A 17,321-nucleotide genomic window follows, 5' to 3' on the forward strand; every position below is an offset into this window, starting at 1 on the left:
CCCTCCCTATCTGACCCTTCATCCACCTCTGAGATGTAATCCAAAGGCTGGAATAAATCCCTGGATGAGGGTACAGAAAAAGGCTTAAACACAGGCCTCACTGATTTACTCAGGGCCTTCCTCAGAGTTTCCACCGGCCTCTGGGGGACCTCCGACAAAGCCTCCTCAAAAGACATTGAGGGCATCTACGGAATCGGCGGTGATGTCGAGCGAGGCGCCGACGACTTCTACAACGGCTCTGAGGCCGGAGCCCCAAGCGTGTCCTTCGACGGCCTCGGCGCCGATTGCGTTGCCGACTTCCTCGGATGCAGAGCCTCGAGAGAGTCACTCGACGGACATGGCACCGACGGCGTCAATGCCTTCTTAGAAGGCCTCACAGGCTCCAACGGTCTCGAGGGCGTCGAGGACTGGGACCTGGCACGGCTAGTGCGATCAACCTTTTCTGATCGGGACCTCAACGGCTCCCGATGATCGCGCCGGCCGCCCGAGCCCGAAGGCGTGCGAGAGGTGGCCCTAGCGCATTCCTTGCCGGCTTCTCTCGAAGGCGCGGACGGAACGGTGCCCTGCGATTCGAAAATCGCCATCATCTCCTTGCGAAATGCGTCCCATTCCGCCGGAGATGAATGCTTGTTGGGACAAGCTACCCGCCGTCTGGCCGTGTCCTCTGACGAGGATGGCGACCGGTAACAGCACTTCCACGGATGCCTAGAAGAGGCAGAGGAATGGCGGGAACCACTCCGGGACCGAGACCCCCCTGGACTTACGCCGATGCGGAGAGTCGCCCCTCGAATCGTCAGTCGAAAGCCCAGCAGATTTCGACTTACGGGATTTGGAAACCCTACCTACAGACAACTACTTCTTCCACTCCCTGTAATTACGGACAAAGCGCACATGATTATGTTTGTCAATGGAGATATTGGCATACATTTGCATGAGCAGCATGAATTTATTTAAAACCTAGATAATACTGGCATATATTGTGGGCAAAGGCATGATATGATATTTTATTTATATCACGCTTGTACACAGGTGTTTCAGAGCGCGACCAGGCAAAGAGAGGGGAACAGGGTAGAAAACAGAAACATCGATCTTAGAAGGCATGATCCAAATGTGTTGGAAAAGGCTCCTGTGCACTGTTGGTGGCCTGGCATTTATTTGATTTTGTCCATTTGCTACCCTACACACCTTATTGTCAACTGTATCGTTTTTCACAGAAAGTGTGCTGTAAAATGCACCATGTGAATCCATTATTTGAAAAAGATTCAGAGGCTCCCATGCCATGTTCTGTTGTTCATTCATATTCATGAAAACATTTTATGCTGCTCTAATTCAAATACTCACTAGCCGCCACTGCTAGAACGGCTCAACTTGCCAGGGCTCATCTCTAGAATGCCTGAGTTGCACAGGAGCCCATGTACTTGTGCTGCATGTCCATGTGAGAGCTAATCATCAAACATTCATAGATCAATCAATAGTCTGTGTGTGTTGCCGGGTTCTTATTTTTCCTTCCTTTTAAAGTGTGTTTTCTGGTCTTCAACCCATTCGTTTCTGGGGTATTTCACCAATTCCCTGAGCCATTTCTGTTCTTTTGGCCAGAGTATCATTTCCAGGGTGTATGTACAGCACCTATGAGAAACTCTGCCCATTAATGCATTTGATTGGCGATTAGACCTACATGCTTTCTATAGAGCAGGGCCTTCATTAACAGGTGAAATTGAGCCCTAATTGCTATGTTGGGTGATTACCTTCACATTAAGTGAAAGGCAAAGAAAGAAATAGTACAAAACGAAATTTCTGCATGATCTAGCCACACCCCTACAACCCACGTCATGTCATATCACTTCGACCACTGGATATCGTTGCACCACAGTATGGCTCCTCTTATGTTTGTTTAGACTTGAGCTACAAATGAAGCTTTTCTCACACTCTGTACACTGGTACGGTCGCCCCCCAGTATGGCTCTTCTGATGCTGGATCAGATGTGAGCGCAGAATGAAGCTTTTATCACACTCTGTACACTGGTACGGTCGCTCCCCAGTATGGCTCTTCCGGTGGTGGTAGTACAGACCTGCCCTCTGAGAGAAGGTTTTATTACACTCCGTGCACTGATAAGGTCGCCTCCCAATATGGCTCTTCTGATGCTGGATCAGATATGAGCACGCAGTGAAGCTTTTACCACATTCCGTGCACGGATATGGTCGCTCCCCAGTATGGATCTTGTTATGCTTGTGGAGGCATGTGCTCCGAATGAAGCTTTTCTCACACTCTGTACACTTGTATGGTTTTTCCCCAGTATGAATCTTCTGATGCCTGTACAGGTGTGACTTACGAGTGAAGCTTTTCTCACACTCTGTACACCGATGCAGCCTTTCCCCAGTATGAATCGTCTTATGCCTGTACAGATTTGAGCTCTGAGTGAAGCTTTTATCACACTCCGTACACTGGTATGGTCGTTCCCCAGTATGGCTCTTCTGATGTTGGATAAGATGCGAGCGCTGAGTGAAGCTTTGCTCACACTCCGTACACTGGTACGGTCGCTCCCCAGTATGGCTCTTCTGATGATGGATAAGATATGAGCTCTGAGTGAAGCTTTTCTCACACTCTGTACACTGGTATGCTCGCTCCCCAGTATGGACCTTCTGATGTTGGATAAGATGTGAGCTCCGAGTGAAGCTTTTCTCACACTCTGTACACTGGTATGCTCGCTCCCCAGTATGGACCTTCTGATGTTGGATAAGATGCGAGCTTCGAGTGAAGCTTTTTTCACACTCTGTACACTGGTATGGTCGCTCCCCAGTATGGATCCTTTGATGCTTGCTCAGGGTGGAGGGGTCACTGAAGCTTTTCTCACACTCTGTACACTGGTAGGGTCGCTCCCCAGTATGGATCCGCTGATGCAGGTGCAGATGTGAGATCTGAGTGAAGCTTTTCTCGCACTCTGTACACTGGTGTGGTCTTTCCCCTGTGTGGGATGTCCGATGCCTTCTCAGTTGAGCTGCGTGATGAAAGTGATCATCACGTTCCATGCACTCGTAGGACTTCTCCCCAGCATAGATCATCTGACGGCTGCTCATTCTCTGTTGAAAGAAGCAAAGGCCCCTTGTATTATTTCATGTCATTGTACAAACTAAAAATCAATAGATCTAATGCAGAACTGTACATCCTTGTGGTACACAGTTGAATCCCCAATAATTTAACAAATTAAACCTTTCTAACCCTTCACTAACCAGGTAGGAGAATACAGTGATTTACAAGTACAATATTCCAAAGATGTAAAAGGAAAGATTACCATTAAAATTGCTTCAAAATGTCATGATGTCCTCTGTAATAAATAGACTAAACAATCTGAAACAATTGACTTGCTCATCCGATATGTAAAAAAACATCCAACATTCTATTATTTACAACAACCATAAAAGTGAGTAGGAAAGATTTCACCCCCCCACACCTCCTAAACTAGAGACTGGGTGTTACTGTTCTGCATAGACATTTTTTATTTTATAAAATGTAGGTGTCTCAGTTTGGGGGTTTCATTAGTTAAGGCCAGTCTTACAGAAGGTGCGTACAGGTTCATTTTACACAATTAAATCATGTACACAGGCCATATTTATTCATTTTTTTTGCTCATCATTTATACAGGCAGCACACCGCGGTTGCTTGTGAAATTCCCTGTTTCGTCCAATAGGTGGCACTGTGCCACTGCAGCTTAACAAGAAACATTTAGAATCCTGTGTGCAGACAGGATAACACTGCAAATAAGTTAACTGATCTGGGGAGTCAGGGCTGCAGAGAAGGCGGCAGCAGTGGTCAGCCTACAAAAGGTAAGCAGCTGTAGCAAGTACTTTTGCATTTTCCTCTTCCCCACCCCCTGCGTTGCACCTAGCGTTACACACAAGGCTAATGGCAGCAGGCTTTTGTTAATCCAAACACCCCCACACCCTCCAGGGAAGTGAGCACCATTTTTCACGTTCTTCTAGTTGCCCCTGGTATACAGGCAGAAGAGGATGGCAGAGTGAAAGCACAACAATATCCTGCAACTCCCATTAACAGGAGAAGCTGTGCACATGGGTTCACAGTGGGGACAGTGGTGTGCAGGGTTGCGCAGGGAACGCATACGTTTCTCTCAGTTCAGCTGCGGGACCAATGGAAAGAGCTTTCCTGGAAAGGTCCCCACATAAAATAAGGGGATTACCTGTTTTTAAATCCCTGGTTCCTGAGGTAAATATCAAGCAGACTCTATATAGGGGTTTGAACCAGGAAATGAAGGATGACAAGAATCTTTTAATGTATTCTAAAAGTAATTTTATTCAACGTAGTACAGATTCTCTATATTGTCATAATACATTTACCAATTCATAATAACCATCAAAATTAATCATAAACTCATATTCAAAATACAACTCACACAATCCAGTCTCTGTCATTAATTTCTTCCATATTTTCAACATTAACAATAACTCATCTACATTTTCAAGTAGCCATCACAGACTGCCCCAAACAAGAATGAACAGGTAATGACACTTGTATCTATGATAGGGTTGAAAAAAGTGTACGTGGAACTGAATCTATAGAAAATATTGTAACGGTTGTAATTTTGGTGTTACTTGAAAATTTAGATGAGTTATTGTTAATGTTGAAAATATGGAAGAAATTAATGACTGAGAGACTTGTTTCTGTGAGTTGTATTTTGATTATGAGTGTATGATAAATTCTGATGGTTATTATGAATTGGTAAATGTATTATGATCATTTTTAGACATATAGAGAATTTGTGCTATGTTGAATGAAATTTATTTTTAGAAAGAATTCAAAGAGATATTCTTGTCATCCCTCATTTCCTGGTTCAAACCACTATATAGAGTCTGCTGGAAAGGTCCCCTCCTGCTGCAAAACCATCAAGAAAAGCAGAGTAAACGGAAAGCCATGGCGCCCTTCCTATTGTTCCCAAGTGAGCCCAGCACCTGTCATTACAGTGTGAGAAGACTTTATACTCTGCCCTTTGAGGTATCTCTTACTGCAGGATCGCGGTGTGTTCCTGCACGTCCTCAGAAGATCAGGTGAAGGGGTCTGATGGGCTGAGACGCGGCTGCCAGACAAACTGAAGAATTGATGCGTCAAAAGCCCACAGTGACCAGGGCTTCCATGAATGGACCCCACAACTACTCTAAATGCTGAAGCAACCGAGGCTAAAGACAGGACACTTTCTTTGTTAACACTTTCCTGACCCATGTCTGTGACAAGAGTACATACCTGCTCTAAAATGTGTGCGTGTGGAAGAGAGCAATTGTAATCACTGCCAGCTCAAGAAACTGTTCCCTGACGGACGGATGCTGTTTCACCAACACACAGCAGTTAAGTCAATGGTCTTCACTCGCACAGTAGCTTGTGAGCATCTAACCATCAGATCTTTGTGCTTTTAACACTCCATTGTTTGTATCATCTTGTATTTCTAGTCTTCCTTCTCATCCTTCATTTGCTGCTCTTTCCACTGATGATGCAGCGTCTATTCTTTCTTCCCTGCTCACCCTTCCACTGTACACTGTACAAGAAACCCAGGGATATGGTGCCCTGCTCACCCTTCCACTGTACAAGAAACCCAGGGATATGGTGCCCTGCTCACCCTTCCACTGTACAAGAAACCCAGGGATATGGTGCCCTGCTCACCCTTCCACTGTACAAGAAACCCAGGGATATGGTGCCCTGCTCACCCTTCCACTTACAAGAAACCCAGGGATATGGTGCCCTGCTCACCCTTCCACTATACAAGAAACCCAGGGATATGGTGCCCTGCTCACCCTTCCACTGTACAAGAAACCCAGGGATATGGTGCCCTGCTCACCCTTCCACTATACCAGACATTCAGGGATGTGGTGCCCTGCTCACTCTTCCACTGTACAAGAAATCCAGGGATGTGGTGTCCTGTGCACCCTTCCACTATACCAGACATTCAGGGATGTGGTGCCCTGCTCACTCTTCCACTGTACAAGAAATCCAGGGATGTGGTGACCTGTGCACCCTTCCACTATACAAGAAACCCAGGGATATGGTGCCCTGCTCACCCTTCCACTATACAGGAAACCCAGGGATATGGTGCCCTTTACACTCTTCCACTATACCAGAAAGCCAGGGATATGGTGCCCTTTACACTCTTCCACTATACAAGAAGTCCAGGGATATGGTGCCATGCACACCCTTCCACTATACAGAAACCCAGGGATATGGTGCCCTGCACGCCCCTCCACTATACCAGGAACCCAGGGATATGGTGCCCTGCTCACCCTTCCACTATACCAGAAAGCCAGGGATATGGTGCCCTTTACACTCTTCCACTATACAAGAAGTCCAGGGATATGGTGCCATGCACACCCTTCCACTATACAGAAACCCAGGGATATGGTGCCCTGCACACCCTTCCACTATACCAGAAATCCCAGGGATATGGTGCCCTGCTCACCCTTCCACTATACAGGAAACCCAGGGATATGGTGCCCTGCTCACCCTTCCACTATACAGGAAACCCAGGGATATGGTGCCCTGCTCACCCTTCCACTATACCAGAAAGCCAGGGATATGGTGCCCTGCTCACCCTTCCACTATACAGGAAACCCAGGGATATGGTGCCCTTTACACTCTTCCACTATACCAGAAAGCCAGGGATATGGTGCCCTTTACACTCTTCCACTATACAAGAAGTCCAGGGATATGGTGCCATGCACACTCTTCCACTATACAGAAACCCAGGGATATGGTGCCCTGCACGCCCCTCCACTATACCAGGAACCCAGGGATATGGTTGGTGTCCTACCCACCCTTCCACTATATCAGAACCCCCAGGGATATGGTGCCCTGCACACTTTTCCACTATACAAGAAACCCCAGGGACTGTCCCCCCCCCCCACTTTTGTTGCAGTCTGCAACTGATTTCCTGCACCAATCAGTGCCTGCCATTTCCCCAGGAGGAAGGCCACATAGCTAAAAATCCTTCTAAGCCCCTTCCTCTTTTCCAGCACGGTTCTAAGAGCAGTTTGTTGTTTCTCAACCATGCTGTGGACTGAAAGTTCGTTTTTCTGCTTGGAGGGTGAGTAGTCTGCTTCTCTGATTCGTTTGATGAGGTTTGGTGGTGTTGCCTTTTCACAGTATATTGGAATTGCTGCATTTAATTCCTTTAGGGTGTATTCTTCCAATGCAAGTTTTCCTGGATGCTTGCTGTAGCATTGTGGGAGATGTAAAGAAAAGACAAAAAGAGAACTGTGGCGAGCGACTGTATCGAGAGGCATTGAGAGCATATGAGTGTGGCATTAGTGTTGTCATTACTGGCACAGGGGTAGGATTTTTTAGGGACCGTTGACCACACAACTCCCACTAAGCATACCTGCGGCAGGACTTGTTTGGAGTTTAATTTTAGAAAGCCTCCTGCTTTTGGCTGAGAAGGGTCACTCTTCCCCCTTTTGACAGGGTCAGGACTCTGACCATGTCACATACCCCCACCCTTTCTTCCAAGCCCCTCTCCTCTAAGTCTTCTCTAGCTTTGCCCCCATATCGTAATGTTCCACCCCCTTCTGCTTCTGTACCTCCCTGAGACATAGCTGGAGCAGAGGGAAGTCTGTGCCCAGGATTACTTCTTCAGGTAGGTTGGGTACAACTAGGATTGGAATGATCCGACAATGTCCCAGTACCTTAATATCTACTATGGCTTGGGGGTATATGTTATTGTTTCCGGGAGCACCATTGCTTTGGGGCCTCAGCCCGAGGTGGATATTCTTTGGGGATATCAACTCTGGGTCGATAGCAGACGTTCTGCACGCTGGGTCCACTAAGGCGTTGGTAACGTTTCCTTCGCCACCACAGGAAGCCGGTAACCCTGGTCTGCCTCTTCCCCAACACATTGGTGCATTTTGGGTAGCAGAATGGGAGCAGGTGCAAGTGGATCTAGGTCACCTGGCCTGAGCCCTGCCCACCAGGTGCCTTCCTGGTTGCCTCTCTTTTTCACCACTTAGCAAGCCCCGCCCAACTGGTGCCTACCTGCTTGCACTCTGTTCTCTCTTCCTCTCCCTTTCCCATCTCCTCCCCTCCTCCCCTTACTTTCTTCTATGCCCTTACTCTATCAGAATTGTCCCTGGACCTAGTATGATAGCAACCTCTTCTGTCTCATCGCTCCTTACTGTCCCCCCCGCCTCCAGCTCTATCTGAAATGTCGTCAGGCCTAGTGCGATAGTCGCTTGTTTTGTTCCTCCCCTCCCTTTCTGCACCCCTCTCCCTCACCTTTTGTTGTTCTCCAGCTCTACCAGATATGTCATCAGGCCTGGTACGGTAGTCGCCTGTCTGTTTCCATTTCCTTCCCACTCTCCCCCTCCCTTCCTTATCTATGTTTTAGCTCTTGCACTATCTGAAATGCCGTCAGGCCGAGTATGATAGTTAATTTCACATCCTTACTGTTCATGGCCTGTAAGAATGTTATTGTATTTTCCCTTGTTCCCTCACTTGCCTTGAAGCGCTTTGAAACACATTGTGTATATGCGCTATATAAATAAACTATCATATCATCATTTTGTGCCTTCATGGTGTATGCTTCCAATCCGAACTTTCCTGGCTGCTTGCTGTTGCCTTGCGGGAGATGTCCTGAAAAGATAAAAAGAGGACTGGCGGGCTGTATCAAGAGGCGTTGAGAGCATATGAGTGGCATCAGTATTGTCATTATTGCCACAGGGGTAGATTTTTTTGGGGAGCAGAGACCCCACAACTCCCACTTCACATACGTGCGGCAGGGCTTGTTTGGAGTTTCATTTAAGAAATCCTCCTGCTTCAGGCTCACCACCACCCCCCCCCTTGACAGGGTCAAGACCCTGACCCTGTCAGACGGTGCACACTGAGGTTATGGAGGCCAGGACAGAAAAGCAGCTCCATGCCTGTGTCTGCACAATGTGAGAGAGGGTATGCCTAGGAGTGGGTCCCTTTGCCCAAAACGTGGAGTGAAAGGTTGCCCAGAGCAATGCCAGTGATTCAGATGGATTCAAAACCTTCCGTCCATCACTTTTCTGGTTCCAGTGTGTCTACACAATGGCCATAAACAGGGACTCTAGCAAAGGAAGGACTCCAGCTTGGGTCTGTCTAAACTAGAGTACAGATATTATGATGCACAGAAGCGGATATGCTGCGCCCTGGAGATACAGAGGACGGGAACGCTGCAACTGTGCATTTGTCGGCAAAATGGCCATACCCAGAATTTCTGGGTATGGCCATTGTGCAGACAAATGCACAGTAGCAGTGAAACATTCTGAATAACCACAACTGCAGAGGCGACACAGGCCTTGAGCCATTTATCAACAGTGCCAAAGGAGAGGCTGGAAGGTACGAGGGCCAAGCGTCGTCCGCTACCGAAGGCTTCCCCCAACGAAAGAAAGGGACAGGAGGGAGGGGGGAGAAAGTACATGAAACTGGGCAAATTAAGAGAGGCAACAGTGAAGCAACATTTGCATTTGAGGGTGGGAGTACGTCCCTAGTGGTCCTCTGTGTTGAAGAGGGCGTCTCGTGGGGAATGTTTGAAATTGTGCTGTTGCACTGGTTTGGAAGGCTTGAAAGGGTATAGGGTGTTATGGGGGATTTCCCATAGCTACCTGGTTTATCCACATCAAGGGTTAGGTGTTGCGTGACTAAACTGGACTATGGTTGGGGTTGTTTATCACATGTATACTATTTATTCTCTGAATTGTGTTATCAGTAATGCTGTGCTTAACACTTTTGTGTTGAACAAAGCTTTTATGAACTGAACTGATTTCACAACGGTAACAGGTATTTTATAGGAAGTGTTCTAGTGTTGAGGTGTTTTATAGACCTCAGAGATGATGTATGACCAGAGATGTTCACAGCGGGAGGTCTCGCCGGGGATGGTGGCTAGTATGGGTGGGGTAACGGGGGGGGGGGGGGGGAGAACCGAATAAAGTTAGGAACTTTGAATGTAAAAGTCTTCAACTCACCTATGAAAAGATCACTTTCCATGCATGAATTTCATAGAACGGCACTGGATGTACCGTTTGTAAAGGAAACTAGGCTCAGGGAGGGGGCGGAGCGTTCCCTGAAGGGGGCCAGTCTGAGCGACGTTTACTGGGCCTCCAGCGAGGTGAAGAAAGGTGGGGTGGGAAGCAGCAGGCACAGGCTCTGCTCTGTACACACTCTAGACACCCGGGCTGCAGGATGCAGTGTATCACACCTGTGTGTTCTGCTAGGGTGCAGCAGGCACAGGCGCTGCTCTGTGTACACTCTAGAAACCCGGGCTGCAGGATGCAGTGTATCACACCTGTGTGATCTGCCAAGAAGCAGCAGGCACAGACCTCCTCTGGTTACACTCTAGAAACCCGGGCTGCAGGATGCCACTGTATTACACCTGTGTGTTCTGCCATGAAGCAGCAGGCACAGACGCTGCTCTGTGTACACTCTAGAAACCCGGGCTGCAGGATGCCTGTGTATTACACCTGTGTGTTCTGCCATGAAGCAGCAGGCACAGGCCCTGCTCTGTACACTCTAGAAACCCGAGCTGCAGGATGCAGTGTATTACACCTGTGTGTTCTGCCAGGATGCAGCAGACACAGACGCGGCTCTGTACACTCTAGAAAGCCGGGCTGCAGGATGCAGTGCATCACACCTGTGTGATCTGCCAAGAAGCAGCAGGCACAGAGCTCCTCTGGTTACACTCTAGAAACCCGGGCTGCAGGATGCCACTGTATTACACCTGTGTGTTCTGCTAGGATGCAGCAGGCACAGATGCTGCTCTGTACACTCTAGAAACCCGGGCTGCAGGATGCAGTGTATTACACCTGTGTGTTCTGCTAGGATGCAGCAGGCACAGATGCTGCTCTGTACACTCTAGAAACCCGGGCTGCAGGATGCAGTGTATTACACCTGTGTGTTATGCCAGGATGCAGCAGGCACAGATGCTGCTCTGTACACACTCTAGAAACCCGGGCTGCAGGATGCCAGTGTATTACACCTGTGTGTTCTGCTAGGATGCAGCAGGCACAGACGCTGCTCTATGTACACTCTAGAAACCCGGGCTGCTGGATGCCAGTGTATTACACCTGTGTGTTCTGCCAGGAAGCAGCAGGCACAGATGCTGCTCTATGTACACTCTAGAAACCCGGGCTGCTGGATGCCAGTGTATTACACCTGTGTGTTCTGCCAGGAAGCAGCAGGCACAGGCGCTGCTCTGGTTACACTCTAGAAACCCGGGCTGCAGGATGCCAGTGTATTACACCTGTGTGTTCTGCCATGAAGCAGCAGGCACAGACGCTGCTCTGTACACACTCTAGAAACCCTGGCTGCAGGATGCCAATGTATTACACCTGTGTGATCTGCCAAGAAGCAGCAGGCACAGACGCTGCTCTGTACACACTCTAGACACCCGGGCTGCAGGATGCCACTGTATTACACCTGTGTGTTCTGCAGGAAGCAGCGGGCACAGACGCTGCTCTGTGTACACTCTAGAAACCCGGGCTGCAGGATGCCAGTGTATTACACCTGTGTGTTCTGCCATGAAGCAGCAGGCACAGACGCTGCTCTGGTTACACTCTAGAAACCCGGGCTGCAGGATGCCAGTGTATTACACCTGTGTGTTCTGCCAGGATGCAGCAGACACAGACGCGGCTCTGTACACTCTAGAAACCCGGGCTGCAGGATGCAGTGTATCACACCTGTGTGATCTGCCAAGAAGCAGCAGGCACAGAGCTCCTCTGGTTACACTCTAGAAACCCGGGCTGCAGGATGCCATTGTATTACACCTGTGTGTTCTGCCATGAAGCAGCAGGCACAGACGCTGCTCTGTGTACACTCTAGGAACCCGGGCTGCAGGATGCAGTGTATTACACCTGTGTGTTCTGCCAAGAAGCAGCAGGCACAGATGCTGCTCTGTGTACACTCTAGAAACCCTGGCAGCAGGATGCCACTGTATTACACCTGTGTGATCTGCCAAGAAGCAGCAGGCACAGACGCTGCTCTGTACACACTCTAGACACCCGGGCTGCAGGATGCCACTGTATTACACCTGTGTGTTCTGCAGGAAGCAGCGGGCACAGACGCTGCTGTGTGTACACTCTAGAAACCCGGGCTGCAGGATGCCAGTGTATTACACCTGTGTGTTCTGGCAAGAAGCAGCAGGCACAGACGCTGCTCTGGTTACACTCTAGAAACCCGGGCTGCAGGATGCCAGTGTATTACACCTGTGTGTTCTGCCAGGATGCAGCAGGCACAGACACTGCTCTGTACACTCTAGAAACCCGGGCTGCAGGATGCAGTGTATCACACCTGTGTGATCTGCCAAGAAGCAGCAGGCACAGACGCTGCTCTGGTTACACTCTAGAAACCTGGGCTGCAGGATGCCAGTGTATTACACCTGTGTGTTCTGCCATGAAGCAGCAGGCACAGACGCTGCTCTGTACACACTCTAGACACCCGGGCTGCAGGATTCCAGTGTATTACACCTGTGTGTTCTGCCATGAAGCAGCAGGCACAGGCGCTGCTCTGGTTACACTCTAGAAACCCGGGCTGCAGGATGCCAGTGTATTACACCTGTGTGTTCTGCCATGAAGCAGCAGGCACAGACGCTGCTCTGTACACACTCTAGACACCCGGGCTGCAGGATTCCAGTGTATTACACCTGTGTGTTCTGCCATGAAGCAGCAGGCACAGGCGCTGCTCTGGTTACACTCTAGAAACCCGGGCTGCAGGATGCCAGTGTATTACACCTGTGTGTTCTGCCATGAAGCAGCAGGCACAGACACTGCTCTGTGTACACTCTAGAAACCCGGGCTGCAGGATGCCTGTGTATTACACTTGTGTGTTCTGCCAAGAAGCAGCAGGCACAGACACTGCTCTGTGTACACTCTAGAAACCCGGGCTGCAGGATGCCTGTGCATTACATCTGTGTGTCATGCCAGGATGCAGCAGGCACAGACGCTGCTCTGGTTACACTCTAGAAACCCGGGCTGCAGGATGCCAGTGTATTACACCTGTGTGTTCTGCCATGAAGCAGCAGGCACAGATGCTGCTCTGTGTACACTCTAGAAACCCGGGCTGCAGGATGCCTGTGCATTACATCTGTGTGTCATGCCAGGATGCAGCAGGCACAGACGCTGCTCTGGTTACACTCTAGAAACCCGGGCTGCAGGATGCCAGTGTATTACACCTGTGTGTTCTGCCATGAAGCAGCAGGCACAGATGCTGCTCTGTGTACACTCTAGAAACCCGGGCTGCAGGATGCCTGTCCATTACATCTGTGTGTCATGCCAGGATGCAGCAGGCACAGACGCTGCTCTGGTTACACTCTAGAAACCCGGGCTGCAGGATGCCAGTGTATTACACCTGTGTGTTCTGCCATGAAGCAGCAGACACAGACGCGGCTCTGTACACTCTAGAAACCCGGGCTGCAGGATGCAGTGTATCACACCTGTGTGATCTGCCAAGAAGCAGCAGGCACAGACGCTGCTCTGTGTACACTCTAGAAACCCGGGCTGCAGGATGCCTGTGCATTACATCTGTGTGTCATGCCAGGATGCAGCAGGCACAGACGCTGCTCTGGTTACACTCTAGAAACCCGGGCTGCAGGATGCCAGTGTATTACACCTGTGTGTTCTGCCATGAAGCAGCAGGCACAGATGCTGCTCTGTGTACACTCTAGAAACCCGGGCTGCAGGATGCCTGTGCATTACATCTGTGTGTCATGCCAGGATGCAGCAGGCACAGACGCTGCTCTGGTTACACTCTAGAAACCCGGGCTGCAGGATGCCAGTGTATTACACCTGTGTGTTCTGCCATGAAGCAGCAGGCACAGATGCTGCTCTGTGTACACTCTAGAAACCCGGGCTGCAGGATGCCTGTGCATTACATCTGTGTGTCATGCCAGGATGCAGCAGGCACAGACGCTGCTCTGGTTACACTCTAGAAACCCGGGCTGCAGGATGCCAGTGTATTACACCTGTGTGTTCTGCCATGAAGCAGCAGACACAGACGCGGCTCTGTACACTCTAGAAACCCGGGCTGCAGGATGCAGTGTATCACACCTGTGTGATCTGCCAAGAAGCAGCAGGCACAGACGCTGCTCTGTGTACACTCTAGAAACCCGGGCTGCAGGATGCCTGTGCATTACATCTGTGTGTCATGCCAGGATGCAGCAGGCACAGACGCTGCTCTGGTTACACTCTAGAAACCCGGGCTGCAGGATGCCAGTGTATTACACCTGTGTGTTCTGCCATGAAGCAGCAGGCACAGATGCTGCTCTGTGTACACTCTAGAAACCCGGGCTGCAGGATGCCTGTGCATTACATCTGTGTGTCATGCCAGGATGCAGCAGGCACAGACGCTGCTCTGGTTACACTCTAGAAACCCGGGCTGCAGGATGCCAGTGTATTACACCTGTGTGTTATGCCAGGATGCAGCAGGCACAGACGCTGCTCTGGTTACACTCTAGAAACCCGGGCTGCAGGATGCCAGTGTATTACACCTGTGTGTTCTGCCATGAAGCAGCAGGCACAGACGCGGCTCTGTGTACACTCTAGAAACCCGGGCTGCAGGATGCCTGTGCATTACATCTGTGTGTCATGCCAGGATGCAGCAGGCACAGACGCTGCTCTGTGTACACTCTAGAAACCTGGGCTGCAGGATGCCAGTGTATTACACCTGTGTGTTATGCCAGGATAGAAACCCGGGCTGCAGGATGTGGACTCTGTGGTGGACTCTCTAGTACTGTGTGTTTTATTATTATTCACTAGCTCCCACTGTAAAGCGCCTCGTTAAGGTGTGGCTCTGCTCGATGCTCTTATTACTTAGTGACAGTATTTCTGATAGAAGGGTTCACCTTTCTCGCCAGTAAATGCAAGATAGTAAAATCAGCCCTGCTTTGATGCCAACTGCCCCCCTGGCGCAGTGCAGCTCCGGCCAGTGCTGTTTATTTAGGCAACGGTGCAGTGCATGTGTTATGGGTGAGTGCCCCTTTAAGGCAGCTCACTTGTAAGGGAAACGTCACGTGCGGATGTGACGTGGAAAAAGGAAGATTGCCGTTTGGATATATAATGTGACACGTGAAACTAAAACTCCCAGAATGCAATGCCAGGCTTGGTTAGAGCAATGACCCCTGACCCCCAGTAACCCCTCCTCAGGGGGGGACTCACCTTGTCTGGGCCCTGTCCAGTCATTTCCCCCAGTGACGTTCGTGTGACGTCACTGCAGTGATAACAACGGGGTTAATGCCCCTGATCTTTAGTCTGATCTCGCTCCAGGGATCGCGGGTGGAAGTCTTCGGGTCACCTTTGATGGCTTTGCGCGGTGATCTGGGGGGAAAGAGGGGAGCTCCTCTCCGCTCTCCTGAAAGGTGTAAAGGTTGGGCACCATCTAGGTCCCATCCGAGAAGCCGGCCATAGCAACGCCCCGCCCACTCTTCCTCAGGTGACTTCTGACACATTCCCAAGCCTTCACGTAGCGTCTGACGTCATCACCGTGGTTTGCGTGAGCTCCGGGAAGCGTGAAGGCTCTACTACTGGGGTGGAAGTGGGTCTGGGGAGAAGGGATGGGGGCACGTAGTGTCAGTTTAGAGCATGTAGCATGTATATAGATAGGCGAGCGGAAAATATTACATTTCATCGTGAAAGGTATGGAGGGCTAAGAAAAGGAACAGTGCGGGGACAGTGAATGGTGGTGTTTAATCAACGGGAGCTAATAGGGGAATGTAATATTTGATGAGAGTGAGAGGGTGTTTGGGATGGGTGATTTTAGAAGGGGTCGGCTTTGGCGATCTGCGTTGGGTTCGGGAGAGGCACATGGGATTCTTGGTGTGTGTCTGCAAGGGGGATGGCGCATCCTGCTACGTGGAGGGAGGATGGGGCATTATGGTATTGATCTAGAGGGAGGGATGATGGGGTCTGAATGGTTGGATATGGGCACGCTGGTGTGGGTCTGGAGGGATGGGGCACATTGGTGTGGGTCTGGAGGGTGGGATGGGGCATATTGGTGTGGGTTTGGGGAGAGACGGGGCACATTGGTATGGGAGGTATGGGGTGTACTGTTGTGGGTCTGGGGGGAGGGATGAGAGCATATTGGTGTGGGTCTGGATGGAGGTATGGCGGCACGTGTGGGTCTGGAGGGAGGAATGGGGGCATCTTGCTGTGTGTAGGGAGTGATGATGGCATCTTGGAGTCTGCATTGGATGGGGGCACATTAGTGTTGGTCTGGAACATGTATGGGGCATCTGTTGGTTTTGAGGGTGGCATGGGTGATGTAGGTGTGGGTTGGGAGGGTGGAATGGGGCAACTTGGTGTGGGTCTGTATGGAGGGGATAGGGGCACATTGGTGTGGGTTTGATGGGAGGGATGGGGCACAGTGAGCAGGGGAGGAACACAGACTGATATGCAAATGGATATTTCCCATCTGTGAAAGGTAAAGTGAGCAAAAGGCGATGGCTGCAAACTCTCAAAGTGGGGAAAAAACCACAGAACAGGTTATCACGCAATGCTCTTTCTGGAGAAAAATGCGTTTGTCGATATAGATGCGTGACGCTAGCCACACACTTCTAATTCTGTAAAGTGGACAGATATGGTTCAGTCCCACTGTGCTACTTTGTGCTTATACATTTTCTTAATGGTCTCAAAGCTAGCTCCCCTAGTCTGATGACGCTCCAATGCAAGTAAAGTGTTCTTCATTCAATCTTGCTAAACCACGTCTTCTACATTGACCTGCAGACTCTGTGTCATAATTACTGGCTAGCATCCCCAACAATGGGCATCCAGGGTTAGTTCTGGATTTGATGTAGATTGACCCTCTTCTAATCAAGGCCTGACTACGAAGTGAAACCAAACCAAGCTCCAGTCGCAGATAGGCCATAGGAGTGGATGGAGCTAGGTTCAATATTCTCCAGAAAACACCCTCCAGAATGTTTCACCATTTCAAGTTCCTCATAGCCAGGGCATCTAGCCGAAATAAAATAGCAGGGCAGAAGCACGAACTATAGAGCCTGAGGATGCCCACGATCGAGTACCCCACCGTTGCCGTTGCAAATGTGTTCATCAAAACAGTAAGTTAGAGTTAGCCAGCTTTTCTTTCACCCTCCCCTCTCCCCCCATGATGTTCTTTGTACTCAGATCCAAAAGAAATACGTGTAACTTTGCACGTTTTCAAATTTGAAACTGGGGGCAACGCGATTAATTGTACGGCCGGCCACCACCATGGCTTTAGTTTTGCCCCTATTAATACATAATTCATTTGCATTGGCATTTTCCATAAGATCGATACATTTTGCTTGAATTCCACTGGTGGTCTTGTCCATAATAATCAGGTCATCAGCG

General features: G+C 49.8%; 1 protein-coding gene across 1 annotated transcript; it reads right to left on the reverse strand.

Annotated features, from left to right (window-relative positions):
* Positions 1-990: 990 nt before the first annotated feature.
* On the reverse strand, positions 991-15,431 carry LOC138489374 (zinc finger protein 551-like). The gene is made up of 2 exons (XM_069617090.1): positions 15,156-15,431; positions 991-3,077 (listed from the first exon to the last, which is right to left on the reverse strand). Exons 1-2 carry the CDS (start codon positions 15,177-15,179, stop codon positions 1,833-1,835), a joined length of 1,269 nt encoding a protein of 422 aa, XP_069473191.1. The 5' UTR covers positions 15,180-15,431; the 3' UTR covers positions 991-1,832.
* Positions 15,432-17,321: the final 1,890 nt, after the last annotated feature.

This window comes from Ambystoma mexicanum, chromosome 9 (genome assembly GCF_040938575.1).
Source record: "Ambystoma mexicanum isolate Mex_15411 chromosome 9, UKY_AmexF1_1, whole genome shotgun sequence".
In the NCBI taxonomy this organism is placed as follows: domain Eukaryota; kingdom Metazoa; phylum Chordata; class Amphibia; order Caudata; family Ambystomatidae; genus Ambystoma; species Ambystoma mexicanum.

What these genes read in the sequence shown, in the direction of transcription:
- LOC138489374 (XM_069617090.1), bottom strand. Translation starts at nt 15,179, where the DNA reads ATGACTGGACAGGGCCCAGACAAG. An exon ending in CTGGACAGGGCCCAGACAAG is followed by an intron (nt 3,078 to 15,155) that starts GTGAGTCCCCCC and finishes TTCTTTCAACAG; the next exon opens with AGAATGAGCAGCCGTCAGAT.